General features: G+C 45.0%; 1 protein-coding gene across 1 annotated transcript; it reads right to left on the bottom strand.

The window, feature by feature from the left end:
- Positions 1–219: 219 nt before the first annotated feature.
- On the bottom strand, positions 220–20,941 carry cdh6 (cadherin 6). The gene is made up of 12 exons (XM_031563149.2): positions 20,837–20,941; positions 11,941–12,264; positions 10,245–10,539; positions 9,801–9,920; positions 8,529–8,702; positions 7,869–8,056; positions 7,419–7,666; positions 6,335–6,471; positions 5,637–5,758; positions 4,167–4,284; positions 3,568–3,819; positions 220–2,360 (listed from the first exon to the last, which is right to left on the bottom strand). The coding sequence occupies exons 2-12, from the start codon at positions 12,157–12,159 to the stop codon at positions 1,822–1,824; spliced, it is 2,412 nt and encodes an 803-aa protein (XP_031419009.1). The 5' UTR covers positions 12,160–12,264; positions 20,837–20,941; the 3' UTR covers positions 220–1,821.
- Between the last annotated feature and the right edge of the window lie 1,380 nt (positions 20,942–22,321).

Below are 22,321 nucleotides of genomic sequence, written 5' to 3'. Positions count from 1 at the left end.
ACCACACATCCCCAATCAATTTTAAAAGCAATCCCCCATCTACCCCCTCTCCAAATGCAGTGGTTAACCCAGAGGTCTGTTATAGGTTACCCTAATTAACAGGGATTCTCTGTCAGCCTGTATGAGCCACAGACGCACCCAATTATCAACACAGCAGCAGAACAGGCACCTCATGAATGTAACCTCTGCAAATCAGCGACAGTGACAGTGAAAAAGGTCTGGCTTTTATGGAAAAAAAACTTTATTTTCATAAAATCAACACATCCTCATATGAACTGTAAACTGCTCACAATTAAGTTTCACCACCTCCAAAATACATTTAAAAAAAACAAAAAAACAATAATAATGGACATCATGTTTCAAGGATATTACTGTAATAATGTGTCTTTATAAATATTTGGTACAAAATCTGACAAGGTAGAAAGCAAAGCAGTACACAAAGTTTCCCCAAGTCACTGCGAAACAAAGCACTGGATCATAGAACCACAAAGCAACCGTGATCTACCACATACTCCCATTACTGTAACATGACTTTACCTCAAAGCCTACACTCGCAGTGTCATAAAAAGCATAAGCACACACACATCTCCGAGCATGGGACTGGGACTAAAAACAACCTGTAGCCAGTCAACATCTTCCCCATAAGAAGAAATGAAATGTCCTGGGGGTGTTTCACTAAACACAGATAAATGCAATCTCAAGTTTAAGCTCCTGGTGGCACGACCAATGAAAGCATCGAGGGTGTGTAAATCCACCTTTCGACTTCAAAGTATAATACTGTGGATAAGTTCACTAAAACAAACATTTTCACAAATTGATTTTTTTTGACAGGTTATCTCACCTGTGGCATTGTGTAGTGCTTATAGTGCTAAGTGTGGGTTCACTGAAATAAACATAAGCACACGTAAGACTTCTCACCTCCATTTGAGGTTGAATCGCTGAAACAAAAAAAAAGTTCCTCAGATGACAGCACACAGGAGCTCAAACCATGTACGTGTACTGTACATCATTGGACGTTACGTTCTGACTCAACATCTTGTGAGCGTTGCATGAGATCTGTCACAAAAAAAGTCCACACACCATCAAAGCTGAGAAACATTCATTGAGTATAATGTGGTCCTCATGTTTCTACTCAAAGGATGAAGTAATGCTGATGTAGCACTTTCTCATAATTAACGACGAAAGAAGTTCAGAAGAAGAGAAAGGACTGTTTATCCGCCTGTAAAATCATGTCTGTGACAGCACGAGAAATCTGCACCCAGTTATTGACATTCCCCAATACTTTTGTCGTTGTTTAAAGATAATACTGTATTTGACTTACTAAAAATGGATATTATGAAGTGGACCGATGTCAACCTGTATCACTGGGCAGTATCCCTCCAATAGATGCAGTGTGTCTATTGGTAGAGACTGCACAATAACGTGAGGAGCACAAGAGTTTTTTATAAGGAAAGTTTTTTCTCCTTTGATCCCCTTCATAAGGGAAGTCCACTTTCTCTTCAGTGTCTGCCTGGCACAACAATAAGAAACAAACTGGGCTGCATGATGCCACTCCCTGCTCCTCACAGAGAGAGAGAGAGAGGGAGAAAGAGAGAGAGAGAGAGAGAAAGAAAGAGAGATATTCAGCACAAGTCACATAAGGGAGGAAGATCAGAAAGGGCACTTTTGTTTAAAAGAAAAAAACAACAACAACAAAAAAAAGAAAAAACTCAGGCTGCATATTCCACTTTCCTTCACAGAAACACAGGTTCTGTTTTTTGTTTGTTTGTTTTCATTTGATTTGTTTTCCTTCTTTTTTTCTCAGCGAGCGCTCTGGGCATCTCAGGAGTCCCTGTCGCTATCCTCGCCCCCGTACATGTCGGCGAGCTTGCGGAAGCGCGGCCCCCACTCGCTGAGGTAGTTGTAGTCCTGCTCCCTCCCCTCCTCCTCCGAGGATGCCGAGCCCAGCGAGCTGAGCGACTCGGCCACCGAGCCGGTGCCCTCGTAGGCGTAGGTGGCCAGCGAGTCGTACGGGGGCGCCGTGGGGTTGCAGTCGTTATCCAGCACCCGCTGGTTGATGAAGTCCCGCACGTCGGCGTTGTCCCGCGACGGCGGCATGCCCTGCGCTGCCGTGCCCGCGCTCCTTCTCAGCGGGGGCGGCGGGTAGAGCGTCTCGGAGGGCATGATGTCCCGCCGCGGCTTGCCGCCCTCCTCCATCACCTCTGGGTGCCGCAGGGCGCCGATGTCGAAGGCCTGCGTGTCCTCCTCTCCGCCGCCCTCGTCGTTGTAGCTCACCACGTTGTCGCGCACGTCCTCCTTGGAGATGATCAGAGGCTCCTTCTTCTTCTGGCGCTTCATGGCGGCGAAGAGCACCACGATCACTGGAGGGGGAGCACAGGAGACACACCAGACAGATATCAGACGTGCAGAGGTGACAACACAGGGAAGGCGGTGGAAATGGAGAGGGGGGGGGGGGGGATGGAGGAATACACAGACAGACAGACATAGATAGATAGATGATAGATAGATATATAGATAGATAGATAGATGATAGATAGATAGATAGATAGATAGATAGATAGATGGATAGATAGAAGACAGACAGATAGATAGATGACAGACATACAGAGATAGATAGATATATAGATAGATAGATGACAGACAGACAGACAGATAGAAATATATATAGATAGATAGATAGATAGATAGATAGATAGATAGATAGATAGATACACTGATTCTTTTTAGAAACACTTTTACGCAAAGCTATTTGCAACCCAGGTAACCCACGCATTTTCATCAGTCGATCGAAAGACTGGCAAGAGAACAAGGGAAATGAATGCTGTGTATGAATGCTGGTCCCTGTGTGACAGGCTGTTTGATGTGCGCACTCGTGGCTCCCTTCCTGTATGCGGCGCTACCCCCCGCAGTGGGGCGTTTCACGCGTGCCCTGAGCCCCAGAGCTAACGACACCACCGTGTCTGGCTGCCTGCGCTGGCCTTTCCTTCAGGAGCGAAAGGGGCTTGTGCTCGTTACACATCAATTACCTCCAGGAAACACATGCATTAGCACAATGTGAACACGCGCATTAACTTTCATGGTCCTGACACACAGGCCTGATACGGAGCCAATAATACGCGGCACTAATTGCATCATTCTTCACTGCAATGATTCACACCTTCCTGTCACAATCAAATATTCATTAGTCAAACCATTGTGGCTACGGAAACGACCCGAGAGACCTTTTCATAGAATGTATCCCTAGCTATGCGGCTTGTATGATTAAAACATAAATGTTTGTACAGGCTGGGGCACAAAATGTCACTGCAAAAAGAAAAATGCTCGAAAAATATGGAGAGCTGGTGCTGGAAACCCACTGAACCGCACGGATGCACTGGCTTCAGGAGCATTTTCAGTAAAGCAAGTGCTTTGATGAAACAGATACAGGTAAACAGCAGCTGCCATGACCTTTAGTGCACCCCCCCTTCAGCTCGCCGCGGGCTAAGGCCAGACAGATGGAGGGAAGCGCTAGCAGTGGGTGAAATGAGCTCTGGAGGCAGGGGTGGTGCTGATGCTGGCCACACTTACGGAGCAGGATGATGACGCACAGCAGGATGGCCACGAGAGCGCCGGTGCTGAGACCGGCGGCGCCAGACTGGGCCTCGGCGTTGCACATTTCCATGTTGCCCTCACGGTCGCACGTGCACACCCGCACTGTGAGCGTGCCCGTGCTGCTCTGCATGGGGTAGTCGCCGTCGGAGATGACCACGGCGAGGCTGAAAGAGCTTTGCTGTAGCCGCCGGTAGCCGCTGCGGCGGGCGAAGATGGACGCTGTGTTATCTGAAAAAGCAGGAGTTTTAAAAACGTTAGCAAAGATCTTGTACATATTTTCTGAGCTGATCTATAATCAGGATTTTAAAGAGTGCTCAGCTAAAGAAAAAACGAGAGCAAAACATGGGGACCAAAACATTTGCTCAGCTTTCCAAAAGCCTCATAAACATTCTGCCCTCACAAAGGCAGTGAATACAAACATCTGGTTGTGGTCAGAAATTTGTTCCGTTTTAACTTTACAGCCCAATAATATATTCCCCACAATGACACAAAATGACATATTCAGCAAACTGTGGCCCTTAAAAACAGCTATGGAGAGACTGGGCATTGGGGTGATGAGCTCAGAAAGGGACTACCTTGGTTGTCTTTCAGAGTGAAGTTGGGTCTCACTAAACTCTCTGGGGCCAGTGTGAAGAAGAACCGATGACCACCGCCAGGGTCATCAGCATCCACCGCCGTGATGGTCTGAATTTTCTGCAAGAGAGAAGCCACAGGACAATAAACTCCTTCAGCTGAACGAACAACCTCGGCTGACATATTCAAAAGGTCCACTCCACTTTTGTGTCTTTGAATGATAGTGGAGAAGGACATGGTTGGTAAATGACAGTCAGGACTAGGTAAAAATCCATTCATCTGGCGGGCAAAAGAAGTCATTTAAACCTGGGTCGCATTCGAATTTGAAAGTGCCACAATTCAGGCGCATTTCACGCATGACGAATTCAACAGACACTTTTCCTGCTCTGATATGCTGCACTTATTAAAGCAGCCTAATAACTTTAACCTTTACCCCACATGAGTGGGAACAGTAGAGATTGAGTTAAAATTTTTTTTTGAGTTTCCATCCAAGGGAGTAATGAGAGAGAAGACACAATTAACTGGAAAAAGCTTCCTCTTGTGTGAGACACGTGAAGTCCACCTTTCCATTTACCACTTCAAAAGTTCTAAAATAAAGGCTAATCATCCCAAAGCTGATGTATGGGTCTCTATGAGGGGAGAAGCACACAGTGAGCCAGCCTATTTAACGAATGACTTGCTCAACCTCACTTCAACATGTAGGACTGTTCATTAGGGAGGACATAATTAGCTTATTAATTACTTTTTGGGTGTCACATGCAGTAAACAATGCCAGAGAAAAGGACTTGGATGTCAACAACAAACACAGCCTCATACTAAATGGTGGCTCATGGCTGAGATGAAAAATTAAACAGCCTGTCCAAAACCCAACATTCTGTGCTGTGTGTCCCCCGTCCCCCCCCCCCCCTCCCCAACACCAGTACACAAGTAAACAGCTTTGAAATGCATTCGGAGTTATGGCAGGGCTGAAATATGTGCTCTGTGTTTAACTTCAGCTACCAGGGGCGTGGGTGCTTTGAGCGGTATGGCATGGCATTAAAATGTCGGCTGTGGAAAGTGCAAGTGGGCGGATGGGATGAGATGTACAATGATGGACAATAGGCCAGGGATGAAGGCCACGGCAGCTGGAGTGTTATCAGAAAGTGGGTTTGGATGGCTGACAACCACTGTCATCTCTCTTGACAGACTGTCTTGACAAGCGAAGGTCTGCAAGGCCAATTCATGAAGGCGGGCCCCAAGGGGGTGGGGGGTGGTGGATCCTCATCGCCGGTGCCTATCTACCTGTGCATCTCTGTGTGGGTGTTTAGCAGCCAGTGGCGGAGGGTAAAACCTGATCGGAGTGGGGTTTTAATGGACACGTCTAGTCCATCCTAATCCGACCACAGATACGGTTTAATTTCCCCCCTCTGACTGACACGGCCAGCTGAGTGCTGTCAGAGTACGGCGCAGTGACGGGACTGAGTAGAACGTACCTGGCCAGACTTTGCATTTTCACAGACGAACGTCTCGTAGAATGAGGCCAGAGTGGGAGCGTTGTCGTTGACATCCAAGACACGGATGAACACTGGAGCACGACTCGTCTTCCCTGGATTGTCTGGAGAAAGACAAGCACTGCTGTTGTTTTTTTTCTGTAATTGCCAAGCACTGCATTACTGTAATTGTGGAAAACTAAGAACTAAGCCCATTGAAGAAGCAAACTGTAGATTTCTCCTATTCCCAGCAAAAGCTTAATTAAATTCCTGTGATATCTGACAGCACTTTCCCCACAATTAGCGCGATGTCAATAGAGGAGACACTCCAGTCTCATTGACTCTCAGACTCAGACACTCATAGTAAAACTCTGCAATCAAGACATGATGTGCCTGTTATCCACGCATACCCAAGACATGTCAGTGCTGACACACTGTGTGTAGTAGGAGAGACACTGGGGGGAAAATACTAGAGGAAGGGGTGGATGCATTTCAAAGTGGCTAGCTTTTACCACCATGTCTAACTGTAACTTTAATAATCATTTCTTGTCATCACTGATCAAAAATCACCAAACAAATGCAGCGTACAAAAGCATACAAACAAAATGAGTGGTAAACTCTCACTTTGTGATTTAATCTCACAGAATGCTTCGCTTCACTGAACTCCATTATCTGGAGCTTTACATTAGAGAGACACTCACTGAACTCAGTGGCAACAACGGAGATGTTGTGCCAGGCCGACTCCTCCCGGTCAAGAGGCTTCAGTAGGTATACGGACCCGTTTCCTGAATGCACATTAAAAAGCCGATCTGGATCTGTGCGTCGATCAATGGCATATCTGAAAAAAAAGCGAAGTTACCCCCCGATTACTCATTGGACATTTACAGAACACACATTGTCACAATAATAAGTCTGCTGAATAGACAGCAACAAAGGAGGCGCTGTGACAAAACACATAGGGCATTAAAGACTGCTGAAAACCAGACAGCTCCTTTCTGTCCTTTGTAGATGGCTGTCAATCCCCTCTCTCTCATTCTCTCTTTTTCTCTCTCTCTCTCTCTCACTCTCTCTCTCTCTGTCTCTCTCTCTCGCTCTTGCTTTCACACACACATGCAATCATTCACAGGGATTGTTCAATTTCCTAATTGGCCTCCTGGTGTTTGGAGCGGCAGTGTTAGTTGTTCTGCCTCTGATGACTCTGGTAATTACATGCCCCAAGGTCCTGTTCCCAGTCAGAAGAGGGACCTCTAATTGCACTCCTTCCCTCGTCCCCTATTTACCCCTGCCACTCCTGGGGGGAGAGAGAGGCAGCGACGGGATGGAGATGGAGAGCCACGCAAATCAGCTTGATCTTCAGCGGGAACAGGACTCTGATAATACGCTCATTTGCTTTGATAATGGCTATCTATTACAATTACCTGCATGAGAACTGCCTGTGGGGGGGAGTGGAGGACGCGGGTATTAAAAGAGTGAGCGAGTGAGTCGAGCGTTCTTCATTTGTATTCGTCAATAGGTTTAGAGAATGCTCCGAATGAGGTCCATAAAGATTACGAGGCATGTCTGCTTCATTATTTTAATTGCAATGTCTTGAGAATGAATGAATGTGTGTGTGTGTGTGTGTGTGTGTGTGTGTGTGTGTGTGTGTGTGTGTGTGTGTGTGTGTGTGTGTGTGTGTGTGTGTGTGTGTAGCTTATAACGTGTGTGTGTATATATATATGCATGTATGTGTGTGTGTGTATGAGGGAGATAAAGAGAGGAAGTTGGACACTGAAATGTGAGGCTGACCTGACAGGGCTGTGTTGGATGTCGGGGTCCATGGCGCTGACTGAGCCGGCGGCTGAGCCCACAACGGCGTTCTCCTTCATCTCCATGATGTAGGTGAAGCGCTCGAACACCGGCGGCTCGTCCACGTCCTCGACACTGACGCGCACGGTGGCCGTGCTCACAGACGGCAAGCGCAGGTCCACCAGAGGACGTGGATTCTGCACCTGGATCTTCAGGTCATACGATTTCTTCTTCTCATAATCGAGGGGCTACAAACCAAAAGGACAAACACGACCACGTTGTAAGCTGGCGTTTACACACAACAACCCTGCTCAGCGAAAGGAATGAGAGAGGAGGCCTCTACTGTACCTCATTAGGATACTAGACATAAATCTAAAAATGAATGAAAAGATCTGACATGGTATTGATGCAGCAAATAACACAGGCTCAGAAACCCCATGGGAAGTTCACCTTTTTAACAGTGAGGACCCCTTCTTGGGTGACCCTGTCGGTTGTGACGTCAAACATATCCTGTCCGTCTCCACCGGTGATGCTGTAGTCCATCTCAGCGTTTATGCCAATATCGGCATCCACCGCCTTAATCCTCCCAATAGGAGTGCCTGTCTCTGTGGACTCCTGCGTACTGAACGAATAGATACCTGCGGACAGAGACAAGCACACAGACACATAAGCTCTTCGTGCGAGGGGGGGCCAGACACCAGGGGGGGGGGGGGGGGCTGGCTGATATTAGAGGACGCTCCACTAGTTTCCATAACTTCACACAGATTCGCCAGCTGTAATATTAGAGAAAGGGCTTAAAGGCATCAAGCCCCTAATGCCTGCATCCAGGGGACTGAACTGCCATGCTTTATTTTGTTACTGGTGCTCCAGAGCGGAAGCTGCCGAAATGGAGGGAATTAAAGAGCTGAGTCCCTCTCCTCAGTCGGAATCAGGATTATCACACCGACCTTCTGCACTTTGCGAAGCTTATTGTGCCATTTCTGTTTTGGAATCATTTCACTTCATTTCATTTCGGCTGCCACCACTGCATTTCAGCATCGCAGGTTCAGATATGGGCTCCTGACTATTTCTACACACATAACAACAGCGCATAACAATGGAAGTTCTTACTTTTGATGAACTGAGGAGGGTTGTCATTCACATCAGTGAGCGTAATGTTGACTATGGTGCTTCCTGTGAGGCCTCCCCTGGAGCCGCCCATGTCCTTGGCCTCGATCACCACCTGGTAGTGCTCCCGCAGTTCCCTGTCCATGTCAGAGGGCCCAAGGGCTGTCCTGATGATGCCTGAAGGGAAAAACAAAACAAAACAAGCTGAAGCTAAAATATTTACTTCAACTTATATACTGTCTGGCATATCCACCTACATCTGAGGAGATGAGAGCTCTAGAAGATAGGGACTGTCCAAATGCTATGTGAGCTGAGGCTCGGTAGTGACTTGTTTTTTATTTGTATTTTATTTTTAAGATTTGTTTTTGGGCTTTTTGCCTTTAATCAGATAGGACAGTGAAGGTTTGGACAGGAAATGAGATGGAGAGAAGAGGTGGGGTGTGGGATCGGGAAATGACTGCGGGTCGGATTCGAACCCGTGTCCCCGTGGGCGTTCAAGCCCCGCAGTGACTTCTTGAGGACATTACATAGGGCACACAGTCACCTTGTTTCTGATAGAAATCAGTGGCCAATCAAAAGATAGCTGTCAGCACAAGTAAAAACAGGTGGCGGATAATGTGCTGCCAGGTGAGACGACTGAATGAAGAGTTGCATCTTTGGTGACTTGACTCAACCAAAACAAAACACCAGTGTGTGTTGAGTGTCTGCCATGTTCAATCACCAGAATATAATTGCCTAACATAGAGGTATACGTCTTTTAGCACCGGGGCTAGCAACACCGCAACTAGGTGGTCTGGTGCTATTTCACATCCGTCCCTCAATCCACAGATGAACCCTGGAGCAGATATTTCTTTTGAATGGCACAAATGTTTCCAGATTACCCACTGCGGCTGATAAACACACAGCTTTTTTTTGCAGTCTCGAGCTCTTAGGATTGCATGTCCTCTGGTGTGATACAGACATCACCACCCATGTTGCATCTGGGATAAACCATATCAGTGTTAAGCTGCCTGGTAATCTGCATGGGGGGCTTTTGTGTTTCCATCTCTCTCTTGTTTAAACAAAGACCTCAATGGGAGATGTTCCAGAGTGCACATTAGGAATGATTAAATTCACTAGCTGTTATTATTATTATTATTTTTTTTTTACTTGGGCAAAAAAAAAAAAAAAAAACACTGAGCCTGGAAAATAATGGCAGCTTTGGACCGACTATGACTTGCCCTCCCCACTCTGGTTATTTCCACAGTTGACTGAAGGGAATGAAATGACACTGACCTGTAGATGGCTCGACTGAGAAATATGGGTGACCCTGACTGATGCTGTACACCAGCTTCGCTGCCATTCCGAACATCCCGTCGTCTGCGTCCTCGGCTATCACCTGGGTCACTGAGGTGCCTGTGGGAAGCAAAACAAAAATGGGTGAACGTGTTTCGTGGCTTTTCCAATTTTGCACTGTGCTTAAAACGCCCTCCCCCAGGACAAAGATCAACAACGTGAACCATCTTTGACCAAAGTGTTTGCCTTACATCCATCTTACTTCTTTGAGTAGATATTACCTGTACTAAAATATTTAAACATGCTATCAGCCAAAAGATAATTTACAGACACCAGGATGTTGACCTCTACATATTTTTTTTATCTCCATCAACTGCAGTTCAGAAAGAGGGTGCCCTTATGTTCTGACCTCACATATTAAAGTCGGCACTAAGCTGTGTTTACCGGCATTTGACCTCTCAGGAACGGTGGCGGTGTAGACCTCCTTGGGGAACGTTGGCTCGTTGTCGTTGATGTCGTGAACTTTCACGATGAATTCCGTCTCGGGCTCCAGCGGGTAGCCGGTTTGCCTGTTCACCGCCTGGGCTTTGAGCACGTAGCTGGGTTTGGACTCGCGGTCCAGACTCCGCGTCACGTGCAGGTCCCCCGTCTTCTCGTCGATGACGAAAATGGTCCCCGCTCCTTCCCCGTTGAGCACGTATCTCACTTTCCCATCCCCCCTATCCGCGTCTGACTGGAGCTGTTGATAAAAAGAAGAAGGTGATGTTCACACGTGTCTTCGCGGAGGCAGTTCAGTAGGAAACATGGAATGAGCTCCCATACTTCTCAAGTTCATGTCACACCAAGCAGAAACACATTTTGCTGAATGCCACTCACAGGTGCTAAATGAGAAGCAAGGTGATAAAAAAGTAATTTCCCATTAAAGTAATGTTGACTTGATTGATTGCATTTTGCGCTACGACAAAAGGCAGGATGTTCAAGGCAACTGCTTTTGATTGCTTATGAGGATCAAATGTACACGTACTGACAAAAAGGCTTTCCTCACCTACATTTGCAAGCATTTCCTGTTTCCAGAAAATAAGGATTAATGAACTTCCTCTACCACATTGACACCTAAAAAGGAACTACATTCACATCATTGGTATTTCTGATAAACCAGGAGGAAAAAGATCACAAGCATGCCTGTGATAAAAAGAAAAATCTTGTAATCGCTCAAATTCCTGCACATCACAGCTCCTCAAGGGTAAATACTCACTGATGGGTGATGGACTATGGACTATTCAGACACAAAAATAATGGCAGCTTTTCACACTGTGTTTTAAAAATATTTCATTGAAAGACTCTCAATAACCATCTGTCAGTGTTGCAGCAAAAGTCAAACTCAAAAGCTTTTCTATATAAATAAATGAACACTCTGAAGACAGACAGCTGTGATCACGAGCCAAGCCACATCGCTGTGTCCTGAATAGGAATTTCTCTTTCATTTGTTTTTGATGCTGATTTGAACTGAAAGAGAACTTGGAATTTTTCTTCCTTCCCTTTCTTCGCTTCTCTCGCTTTCGTCTCTCTCTGCTTGGGTGAACTACACCACATCCACAGTCCTGTACCCATGGTTATTATCCTTCAACAATTTTTTTGTAAAGATTTAAGAGTAGATTAATGCACAGTTGTCAGGTATCCAGCAGATTTCCCAACATGTCTGGCTCGTCTCTGCCGACTGACAGCATTAATATAATTGATCTGGATCCAAACGCTTGGATTCTCATCTGGAGGTCGGCAGTAAAATGCTACATTTACTCCATTACATTTATTGAAGTACCTAATAAATTGCAGTCTACTTGCAACAGTTGTATGAGTGTGAGGGAGGGGGCTTCTCATCTGTTACTGAAGTATATATTTAATGGCAAAAGTTACTTTTATTAAAGTTTTTAATTTGTCTATATCCCCACCTGTTCTTCAAACCTGCTAAAGGTTCTGCTAGTTCCCTATAGGATTCTTACACTGCCATTCACACCCTAACACCTTTGTCATGTCACACTGAAGTCACCCCTTACATGACTGCCAATCAAAGATCAAGCACATTTCGGTTCAAGACAGCATGAAACCCTCAGTTGAAGGCCAAATTCACTGTAAACCGTACCTTTCCTATATAGAGGTTCTCCGTTCCAGTGTACTCCTCCTGCAGAAAGAACTGGTTCCACATCCAGCCTCGTTTGGCTCGCCTGAGAGGCACTCCATGTTTTGATTTGTGTCGGTCCATTTCCTTCCCTGCCGCTCCTCCAGGGCCTCGGAATAAGACCATGGCTTCCGCGCCCAGGGATGCCAAGGCCCACAGCAGGAGCACGAGGTAAGTCCTCATTTTCAGTGGAGTTTAGTGCACAGCAGCCCGGGGATCCTATCTGTCGAAGCTGTTGATCTTTGGCAAGCTCATAGTTCGACAGACGAGTTGTTAGATTCGGTGTACCTATGGGAAGAATGCACAAAAGAGCATTGAGGGTTGGCATTAATAGGGAGATAATACCACAACAAGTCCCATTCAATTCCTGCTAGTCTGGATGAGGTTTTGTTTTTGTGGGTGTGAAATTGACACCGTTGTATTCTGTGTTGTGCTCCACTGTGCGTGTGTTGAAAGTAGTCATTAATTAGTTGCATGGGCTCATCATAGCATGTTTAGGATTCAGTCTGTTCAGGCATCCATTGGGTCCTAGAACCTCATTGTGTTTCCTTTTTAGCATATGTTCCCCTCAAGATTTAGATTCCGAATTCAACCACCCCCTCTGGATAACTGCCATGTGATATGTAATGAGCCTGTAATGTGTATTGTGGCAATAGAGCCAGTAATTGTCCTCATTTCCTTCTCTTAGGACCAGGATAGAGCCACACTACAAAAGGCTTCAGCATTTGAAATAGTTTATGAAAATGAGGCTGCCTTTCATTTCCTCCGAAATTAACCGCACACACACACACACACATCACAGACTGTGGGATTGCACGGTACCATGTGACCTATTTAAGAGGGTTGGAGACACACATGGGAAAAAAACAAGATGGGAGCAGCGACCACGGTTACATTCACCCATTCACCTCAGTGCAGAGTGAGTGACGGTAGATGGGCAGGAAACATACAGAATGGCACACACACATGTGAAATCAAGGCCAGACGTCTTGCTATAAAAACATGCACAGCTGCTCCAAAGCATATTTCCTCCTCAAAAACTGTGACTGTACCAGTTCAACCCACAACTGCATTTTCCCACCTCTAAAATTGATTATTTGTCTGCTAGAAGGAAGATTCTGTCCACTTGAAAATGAACCTTCGAGAGATAATGAAACATATCTATGAAGACATCCTCACACACCGACTGTAAGCAGCACTAGTCTAAGTGATTGGCTCTGCTGTCACTACAGAAAGGGAGTTCATTTCAAAACAATTCTGCAGGCTACAGTGCACCCTTCTGTTCTGAGAAGCAGGACTACCATTAAATTCAGGGATGTTATTGGAACAGCAACAGCGCATATACTCTTTAAAACAGAATACATAGCACAATACTGGGAAATACAAATCCACATCAACTGCTCTTCTCTGCTGTGCTGTGAAAATATTTAGGGGAGTGATCAAACCAATGATCATAATTACGTGCATGACATTACTGTGGAAAGGCTGCCTTGATTTGAACTGAAAAACACTGAAAAGGAAACAGTTTCCCTAACCCTTGGTAATCAGACATCAGCTGCACCTCCTGTTTCCACATCTGTCTCCATGCATGTCTTCCAGCAACAGCCTGGCCTTGCTCCCCTTGCCTCTTCCCCAAGCGGCAAATTGCAAATGTGATTGCTGATAGAGGTAGGGGAAGGGGGGTGGGTGGGCTTTGGGGGCAAGGGCATGGCTATGTTTTATTTTTTTTTCTCTCTCTCTCTCATTCCTTGCATCACATTGAAAAAATGCCTGTGGTTTTCATGATTAACAGTGTTGCTGGTGACATTTGCATGTATTCTTTCATCAGTGTGAAAATGCCAGAGGTCGACATTGCCTGCGTGACAGCAGCAGTGGATGGTGTGGGGGAGAGTCACTGATTTTAAGCCACTGCGGAAAACAACCAGCAATGGTGAGCTGACTCAAAAACATCTCTTTAATTCACACAAGCCACGATCACAAAGCTGTCAGGCTAGCCCCCTTATAGTGCAAGCCATTCACTTCCATTAGGTCGAGCCTTATGAATTGACCTTAATTGCATATGATAACGGTAGACACTGGGGCGTATTGATTTGCTGTCACATCAATGAGGCTGAAAGCACCACGTGGGTTTACGAGTATGTTCAAAGAGTGCATGGAAGCATATATCTAATCGTCTTAAGTGTTCTTTACAGCTTTCAGGAGGCCAGTCCCTTGTTCATCGACAGCTTACAGCCTCCGAGATCACTAGGACATTTTTTTTTTTCACAGCAAGTTGACCTGGAGGATCTCCTGACAGAGTCGTGCAGAGGGGAAGTCGACTGAAAACGAAGTCTCTTTGTCACACGGTGTGTCAGAGGGGATAAGCGGGGTTTTGGGCCGCGAAATGTCTGCTAGTTCATTTACGAGTCCGCCCCGCTGTGAGAGAGAAGTCAGGGGGAGGGCTGCATGAGCCCCCGCTGCCCACACGCATAGTGATAAATAAAAAAATTTTTTTTTTTAAAACTCAGTGTGACACAGGGATTTCATGCTACGATGTGCCTGTGATGTCTGAATAATTCCCCAAAAATAATTCCACAGCGAAATGTCATCCCGTGTAAAAATGCTTTGATTTTTTTTTTGCCGTGGGGGAGCTCTGTATGATACAACCACCTTTCATCTGCGAATCCTCAAGACATTTGACAGGGGCAATGTTTGTTTATCTGACCTTAAAGTGTTTGTTTCTGGTACTTGAGAGGATATGGCCCGACGAGGCGTAAGCACAGAAGACAGAGCTTTGAGCTTTCCCAAGAAAAGCTCCATATTTTGTCGCAGCTCCCGCAAACACAAAGAGTGACAAATTAACGAGAGCGGCCTATCTTCTTCATCTCACAATGAAACACTGTTATTTTCAGAGGACCCAGCTTAGCATCTTGTCTGTCCTTGGGACTACACTTGTTCTCTTTTTTTTAATGCCTTGTTTTTTTGTTTTTTTTTGCCTCAAAGACACAGTCCCCTTTTCGGCCTCGGAGGGACTGGAGACTGAGGGGATAAGAGGAGAAAGGGAGCAGGAGGCGGTGGAGGGGAGCGGGGGGGGGGGGGGGGGGGGGGGAGAAGGGTGACGCAAGCTGACAGGCGGGAGGAGGACGTGGAGCGGAGACACCTGTGGAGGACATGGGGAGTGTGGTAGGTGGGTGGTGTGTGTGTGTGTGTGTGTGTGTGTGTGTGTGTGTGTGTGTGTATGTGTGTGTGCTCAGCATGGGCTCTGCTGAATGCCCCCTCGACACACCACAGACAGCCATGGCAGTCCTTATAAATCCCAAGGGAGCAATTAGGAGTGAGAGAAGGAGAATGTCAGCCACAGGCCGCAGAGAGAGGGAGAGAGAGAAAGAGAGAGAGAGAGGGTGAGATAGAGAGGGGGAGAGGAGAAGGGAAGGGCGACAGGTAACAAGTCGTGCCGCTGGAAAAGCACAGGCGAGCCGGGAAGCTAATATGAGCCGGTGTCACAGACATGCATCTCCCTCAGGCGCTTAATGAAGAAGGTGGTCAGAAAACCCTCCATTAACTGAAAACGACTGGACCAAATGCACTCTGACATGAACACAATTATCCCTGCGTTTCCCCCCCCACCCATTTCAATCAGATCAAGGGCAACTTCATTTGATGGAGAAAGGCAGCTTCATAATATATACTAAACACATTAGGTGCTCATTCTTTTTCTTGAATATTTACTTCATACTTCTCATACATTTTACTTTTATTCCATTATTTGGAAATACCTCCAGTGCTAACAAGCACTCAACTCAAGGCAGAAATCCCCACGAGCAGATAACATTTCATACTGCTGACAGGCCTCTCAGCCAGGCAGGCAATTGAGGCTTTTGCAAAGGGCTTGACGATTAGATGAGCGCAAATTACATTTAGGGGGCGAAGTCCAGGAGACCTAGGATCTTTTTGCTTCCACTGAGAGCTTCTGATAGCAAATCAGCCTACTCAGTGTCATTCCTTAGGGGTTAGTGGGTGATCAATAGGCATTGATCTGTCTGTGGAGGTGGGGTGGGGAAAAGAAGTGACTGTCTAGACGGCAAATTTTGAGAGGGTGCCTTGGTATCACTTTGATTGAAACCTTGACCTGGCTGTTAGCCTAAATTGATTTATTTGCCTAATTCTAGATAGGTGTTTCGTCCTAATTGTTGTTCCGCTAGCTGAACAAGCCTGTCAGCAACACCTTAACAGTCACTTAAGGCCATGCTGGTGCTGCACTGTCTCACTTGAGTTAAGGTGTGTAAAGAGCCCACTGAGCAAACAGTAGTCTTTTCAGCATGTTAGCATAATGGTGTCTGTGGAAGACTGTCACACCATGGAGACATAATCCCAGACCCGTCGCACGAGAGCGTAACCCCACCACAACTCAGCCCACCCCACCCCCATCCTTCCCTACCACCAGCACCACTGTAATCTCCTCAGCAACATGTGTGCCTTAATCTGAACAGGGAGAGATAATGGCTTCAAATGTTCGCCGTTCTTATTCTGTTTCTTCATTCCATCTTTCTTTCTCTCTCTCTCTCTCTCTCTCTCTCTCTCTCTCTTTTGCTCTCGCTTATGTCACTCTTTCATTTTGTCCCCCCTATTGCTGAATGGACTGGGTATTGTGCCTCAACACAATTATTGTCAGGGAGTATTGCCCACACCAGATGGGACCTCTTAATTATGTAACGGAGGAGGAGGAGGCCAATGTGTGATCTGGAAACAATGTTGTGACTGCAATTCCATTTTAGCAACTTCCAATCTGACTTCCAATGTAATGAGCGAAACGGGTCACAACTCCACTAGCACGTCTACTAAATCTACTCCACTAAATTCTGATATCAATGCTGAAACATACATTCATCCAAGAACCAACAGACACTTGAATCAATGGACTCTAATCCTGCCAATCCTCAGTAGGTACTGCGTGCACGGGGTTAGCTTTAGCACCTCAGGACGTGGACTGCTGCTGACTCTCAGGCTACTAACCTGTGGGTGGCTGTGTCTGTGTCTGTGTGTGTGTGTGTCTGTGTGTTTGTTAGGGAATAACCGGTGAGACAGCTTCCTCTTTAACCGCATGTCTGATTTCATGGGGTGTTTGTTTGTGCCGTCCTCCTGCAAAGAGAGGCAGGAGGCGGAGAGGGAGGGAGGGGAAGCCGTGAGAACAGCAGCTTTACGGTTGCTGTGCAAAGACCACAGCAGGAGCCTACAGGTCACTGCCTTCCCCTCCACATTGTAATGCACTCTTGGAATGCAGTCATCTATTGCAATGCAAATGCCCGTGTGTCTGGCTCTGAGTTACTGTGTGTGTGTCTGTGAGTGTGTGTATATGTGTGTGTGTGTGTGTGTGTGTGTGTGTGTGTGTGTGTGTGTGTGTGTGTGTGTGTGTGTGTGTGTGTGTGTGTGTGTGTTTGTTGTTGTTGCTCTGGTCCCTGCTCTTCCATACCACTACAACAAACATAAATAAAAAACACAAAGTTATAAGCCAAATGGAGCTGTTGAAACTGTCAGAGTCACCCTGACCGCATATCACTGCTAATAGTTCATTTTTACGTGTCTAGCACAACTAGACAGCTTGACAGTACCATTAACTTGTCTCCAGAATTATTACCACTTGCATATTTGGGGTTCTTACTTCAGTAATCTTGACATGTTCTGGACTGACGGGGCCCCTCACTATTTAAGCCCTGTGATTCGTGGTCAGGATTTGAATGTTTCTACTTAAGCTGAGACACCCTCAATGTGTCAGAACTCATCTGATTCTATACCTCTTACCATGTTTTCTTAAAACCTTAATATTGGAGGATTTTTACATCAAGATAACAACGCTTTCACTCGGAAAGGTCAAACTAAACCATCTGGATAGCATTCACAACACAATCTGACATTTCATTTCCTTTTGTTAACTGGTCCTATGATTCAATCTCCATTATGTACAAAAAGGAGGATATGGCTGATCTTGACATTCACTGACACTGACAAACACAAGAAAAATATGGAAATCACCCAATCCTAAGGCTAAACAAAAACACAGTACATCACGGCCAAGAGAAACTGGACTTCAGGGAGTGCTTCAAGTGTCAGTAGGCCACCAAGGCTGCGGCAAAGATGTTTTCATAAGAGCGACTCCTTTTTCTTCGTCTCTTCTCCCTCCCACACATGTGATCATCCCACAGCAGTGCTACCCATATAGAGAGCAGACCCTTATCCGGCCTTCAAATTATCCCATTGTTAGTTAGTTAGCATTCCATATTATGAAACACACATTTGTGCATCCTTAACCATGGTTGTGACCTGCTCTGCTGAATCATGTAGAAAAGCTTTAAACACTGGGTATAATTCTCTGTGGCCAGGCTTTGTGATCTTTCACTCAGGCAGAGACACAGAAACAGCCTAAAGGCAGAAGATTTGCCCAGGGGCTCATGGGCTAAAATTAAGTAACATCTTTCAACATTTCTGATGAGGATAAGGAGGAGTACTGCAATTCCACTGCTAAAGTCTATCTCACTACCCTGGTGTGCCCTTGTATTGTCAGTAAAGGACTTTGGGAGGTGGCCCCTCGAAAGGCCTCTAATATCACAAGATGATTGCACTAACAACATGCGATGGCTCGGTGGACGTGTTTCATATATTTGACCAAATGATGACTTCTCACCTGGTTAACAGAACAATCACAATTCAGACTTCTTCTGGGGTAGTACGATTTATTAAATGTGATAAACCTCCCATTTATCTCAATTTTTTTATATGCTTATATGCATTAACACCTACTGCAGGGGGTCTCGTCCACTTTACACACCTTCATTACAAGCATTTGCAGCAGCTTGGCAAAACTGTTTAAGAAAGGAAAGTGTGAATATAGTGAAGAAGTGCAAGTTCTGTCATGTATTCCACTTATGATGTCCCTACGTTACATCAAATCAACTCAACTAAGGACAGCACATGCTTACTAGTCACTGTAAACTGCAGTTACAAAAACATCTGTGTACAATAAGATCAGTATCCAAATATCCAGGAAACCCAGTATCTTACAGTAGGCTACACAGAAATTGCTAGCCCAAAAGTTAAGGGTTCTGTCAACAGAAATCTTGAGTAATCTGTGTTTTTCTTTGGGAATTACAGATTTAACACAGTTAAGTAGGTTATGGTTACCATTCTGATTCTTCATTTTTCATAAATAGATTAGGATGTAAGTAAACACTGGAAGCTCTCTTGTGAATGAAAGAAAACATGTCATATCCCTTCACTGAGAGCATAATTCAAACGCAACAGGAGTTAAGACCAATGTCAGAGGTCATACACTGGATTGACCTAGGGAGTTGAGGGTCATTGCAATTAAGCAGTAGAACAGGTCACATTTATCTGACCTTTGTCAGATGGTTACTGAATAAATCTTAACTCAAACGTTCCCCATTAACATTCCTGATACGTTTAGCGAGAACAGAGTGGATGATCAGCTGGTTTTTCTTTTCATTTTTAAACATTGAAATAAATGATCGAAAATCCAGAAAGCCATTAGTGCATCTCTTCTATTCCTCAGTCAATCTGAATCATATTTAATTTGCTGTGTTAGTGTGAAAACATAATTTGCCATTCAATGCTTACTTTAGATAATCTTGGGTTGGATTAACTTTGCCACAGATAATCATCCTGCCTGAAAATCTACTAATACTCCACTTTAAAATGCCAGTAAATGCACTATCATAAACCAAACCTTCTGGAGTAAGATCTAATTGCATCCATCCAGTTATCACAGTAATCCCTCTCTCTCCCGTTTTGCTGTACTAACATGCCGCTCTATTGCCCATTGTTGCTTAGGTGTAAGAGAACATTGACCTAATTACCATACAAAGTTCGTTACCATACATAGTGTCCTTTGCATTCACTCTGGCCTACATTGGGTTAATAACTCCACACAGAGAGATCAAGGTAGAAACACACAGATTAAATCATGAGAAATTGTAGACTCTATCTTTAATAACTATAGACGTATCCAAAGCAACCGTCTACTGCTGTTCCCGTGTACAGAATCAGAATGCATTAACGTATTTCATTTCCACTTCAATTCCACTAAACTGTCGAAATAATGGTATGCCTTCAAGTGCTATTCATCATACATAATACTACTTTTCACAGTTCTTCTGAAAGGTAGTTCCAGCGATGATGACAATAGTGGAGCGAGCGCAAGTTAAATAATTAATTCTAAAGTTACCCTCTCTCTCTCCTTTTTTTTATTCCATTCATCAGTGGACTAGTGGTATGAGAAAAAAAACGATTCCATACTAAGAAAGACTAATCATTATTTAATATTATTCACTGATTACAGTTCACCTATAAGCTCTCGCGGACACAGGTGGGTTGTTGGGGTGGCGGCACTGTCACGCACAAACGCACAATGCCATCCGCGAGCATGCAGTGTGTCAAACCAATAATGCAGCGGGACGTAGGCTGAAAGCTGTCTCTTAAAACGAAGTGACAATAAGAAGGGTAACCTATACATTTAATTTCCCCCTCGCATAACACAGCCTAGACTAAATGTAGCCCAAAGTCATAGACAATGTAGAACCTACAGTTGGCTATATGCAGGAGACATCATATATCAGTCAAAAAATCAGTCAAGAAGCATCTTTCCAGCTTCTCGTCAAAACTCACCAAAGCATAAAATAGTTTAAAACAGTGGACGACAATTTACCTGGCGATTATTTCGCTCCCGAAAAGTCATGAGATTACGTTATTTTTGTCGTTTTGATTCGAAACATTGAAACATTGTAAAGCATTTCAACATTTTAAAGCATTTTAAATCCATGCCAACAAATAACACTGCACACTCTCCAAAAGTTAACAAACAGACACTCACCACCGTTATTAGGGATAGTAGGCTAGCAGAAAGTCCGAGCGCGGATGTGTATCCGTTGAATGTTGCACAAATACTGAATCCTAGCGGGCTGCTTTCGCCCTCTCCCCTCCCACGGCATCACTCCTCATTGAAGGCTTCTGAAGTCGAACAGACAGTGCTTCTGATTGGCTGTCATTCGTCTCTCCCTGTAACCGAAGGGTGTCATTAACGGAATTAACTGAGGTGGTCACGTTCAGAGAGGTAGAGGGGTCGTTACTTGTTGTTTAATTTATATTCCTGCGCTATCACCTGACTGTTTATCATGTGCGAAGTATGTATGAGAATACCATCCAGCATACTAGTTGATGCATTTAGCATTTCAAATATAGCCAATAACTGTTTTGAGCCTTGTTATTAGAGACAATTAATTGTTTCAAGTCATCCCTTAATTAAATAAAATAAAGATTCAAATAGCCTATATTGTCAAATTATCCCTTAATTAAACATCTTACTTGAATTTAAAATGTTCTGAAATATGTCTCCATATTCAGGTTCCCTCCACTTACCATACTGAGTGGAAGATCCCTCTCATGGTACACTAAGTGGAATTTGAATGCACACTCGTCCACTAGTTGATGGTTACGAGGTTAGGATTCACCTCTAGTCAGTAATTGTCTAGTCAGTTGGCCCCAATGGGGGACTCAGTACAGTCTAGTCGTCTCACTCACCTCTGGGGTCCTTACAGACTTCTTTGATAGAAAATCATCAGTTGGTCTCCCACCTTAATTTAGTTAATCTTTGACTGAAGAAAGGCTTCCCCCTGCTGACCTTAACACAAATTCCGTCAGCCAAATTAACATTCCAGTGTGTTGACAGCCATTTTAATCACTTAGCTGTTTAGATGGAGCCTAAATGAGCTTGTGATTAACTGACGTGTTATGTGTGACTAGGGTGCCGTAGTATTTAGTGTGTGACAAACTTTCACAAGGACTAATAGTGTGCTGGTAGCGTGAGTCAGTGGGTCATGTCTGGCCGCATCAGATGTATAAAAATAATCTACCCAGTGTACAGCTGAGATTTAAGTGCAAATTCCTAGCAGGGACATTTTAAGGACTTCGGTCCTAGGCTGCTAATGGCCACGCACATCTGATTTAAGTAAATATTATTGAAGCATAAATACCAAATATAGTCAAGCTCAGCCCTGTGAAAGCTGTTTGGAGGCACATACTCGTACTGACAATAGTGCTTGTAAAAAGCGTGTGCTGAGTGGCAGATGACAGTCGGCCACACGGTGGATGTGTTGTGTTCGAGTCTAACATGACCTAAATGTTGTATCTGACATGGCTGATGCACATCCCGCTTGGCTGCTGATGTGGCAGAAATTCTCGCTCAGCTCAGCATGAGCAAATTCAGAGAAGCTCAAAACGTACGAAAAAAACACCAGAATTTGACCGCAGTGCATAGTGGCACGTCAACACACAGACAGACATGGGGTAGAAAACAGCA

This window comes from Clupea harengus, chromosome 25 (genome assembly GCF_900700415.2).
Source record: "Clupea harengus chromosome 25, Ch_v2.0.2, whole genome shotgun sequence".
NCBI classification, from domain to species: domain Eukaryota; kingdom Metazoa; phylum Chordata; class Actinopteri; order Clupeiformes; family Clupeidae; genus Clupea; species Clupea harengus.
Note: the sequence above shows the minus strand (reverse complement) of the source record. Positions and strands in the feature narration are given on the sequence as shown.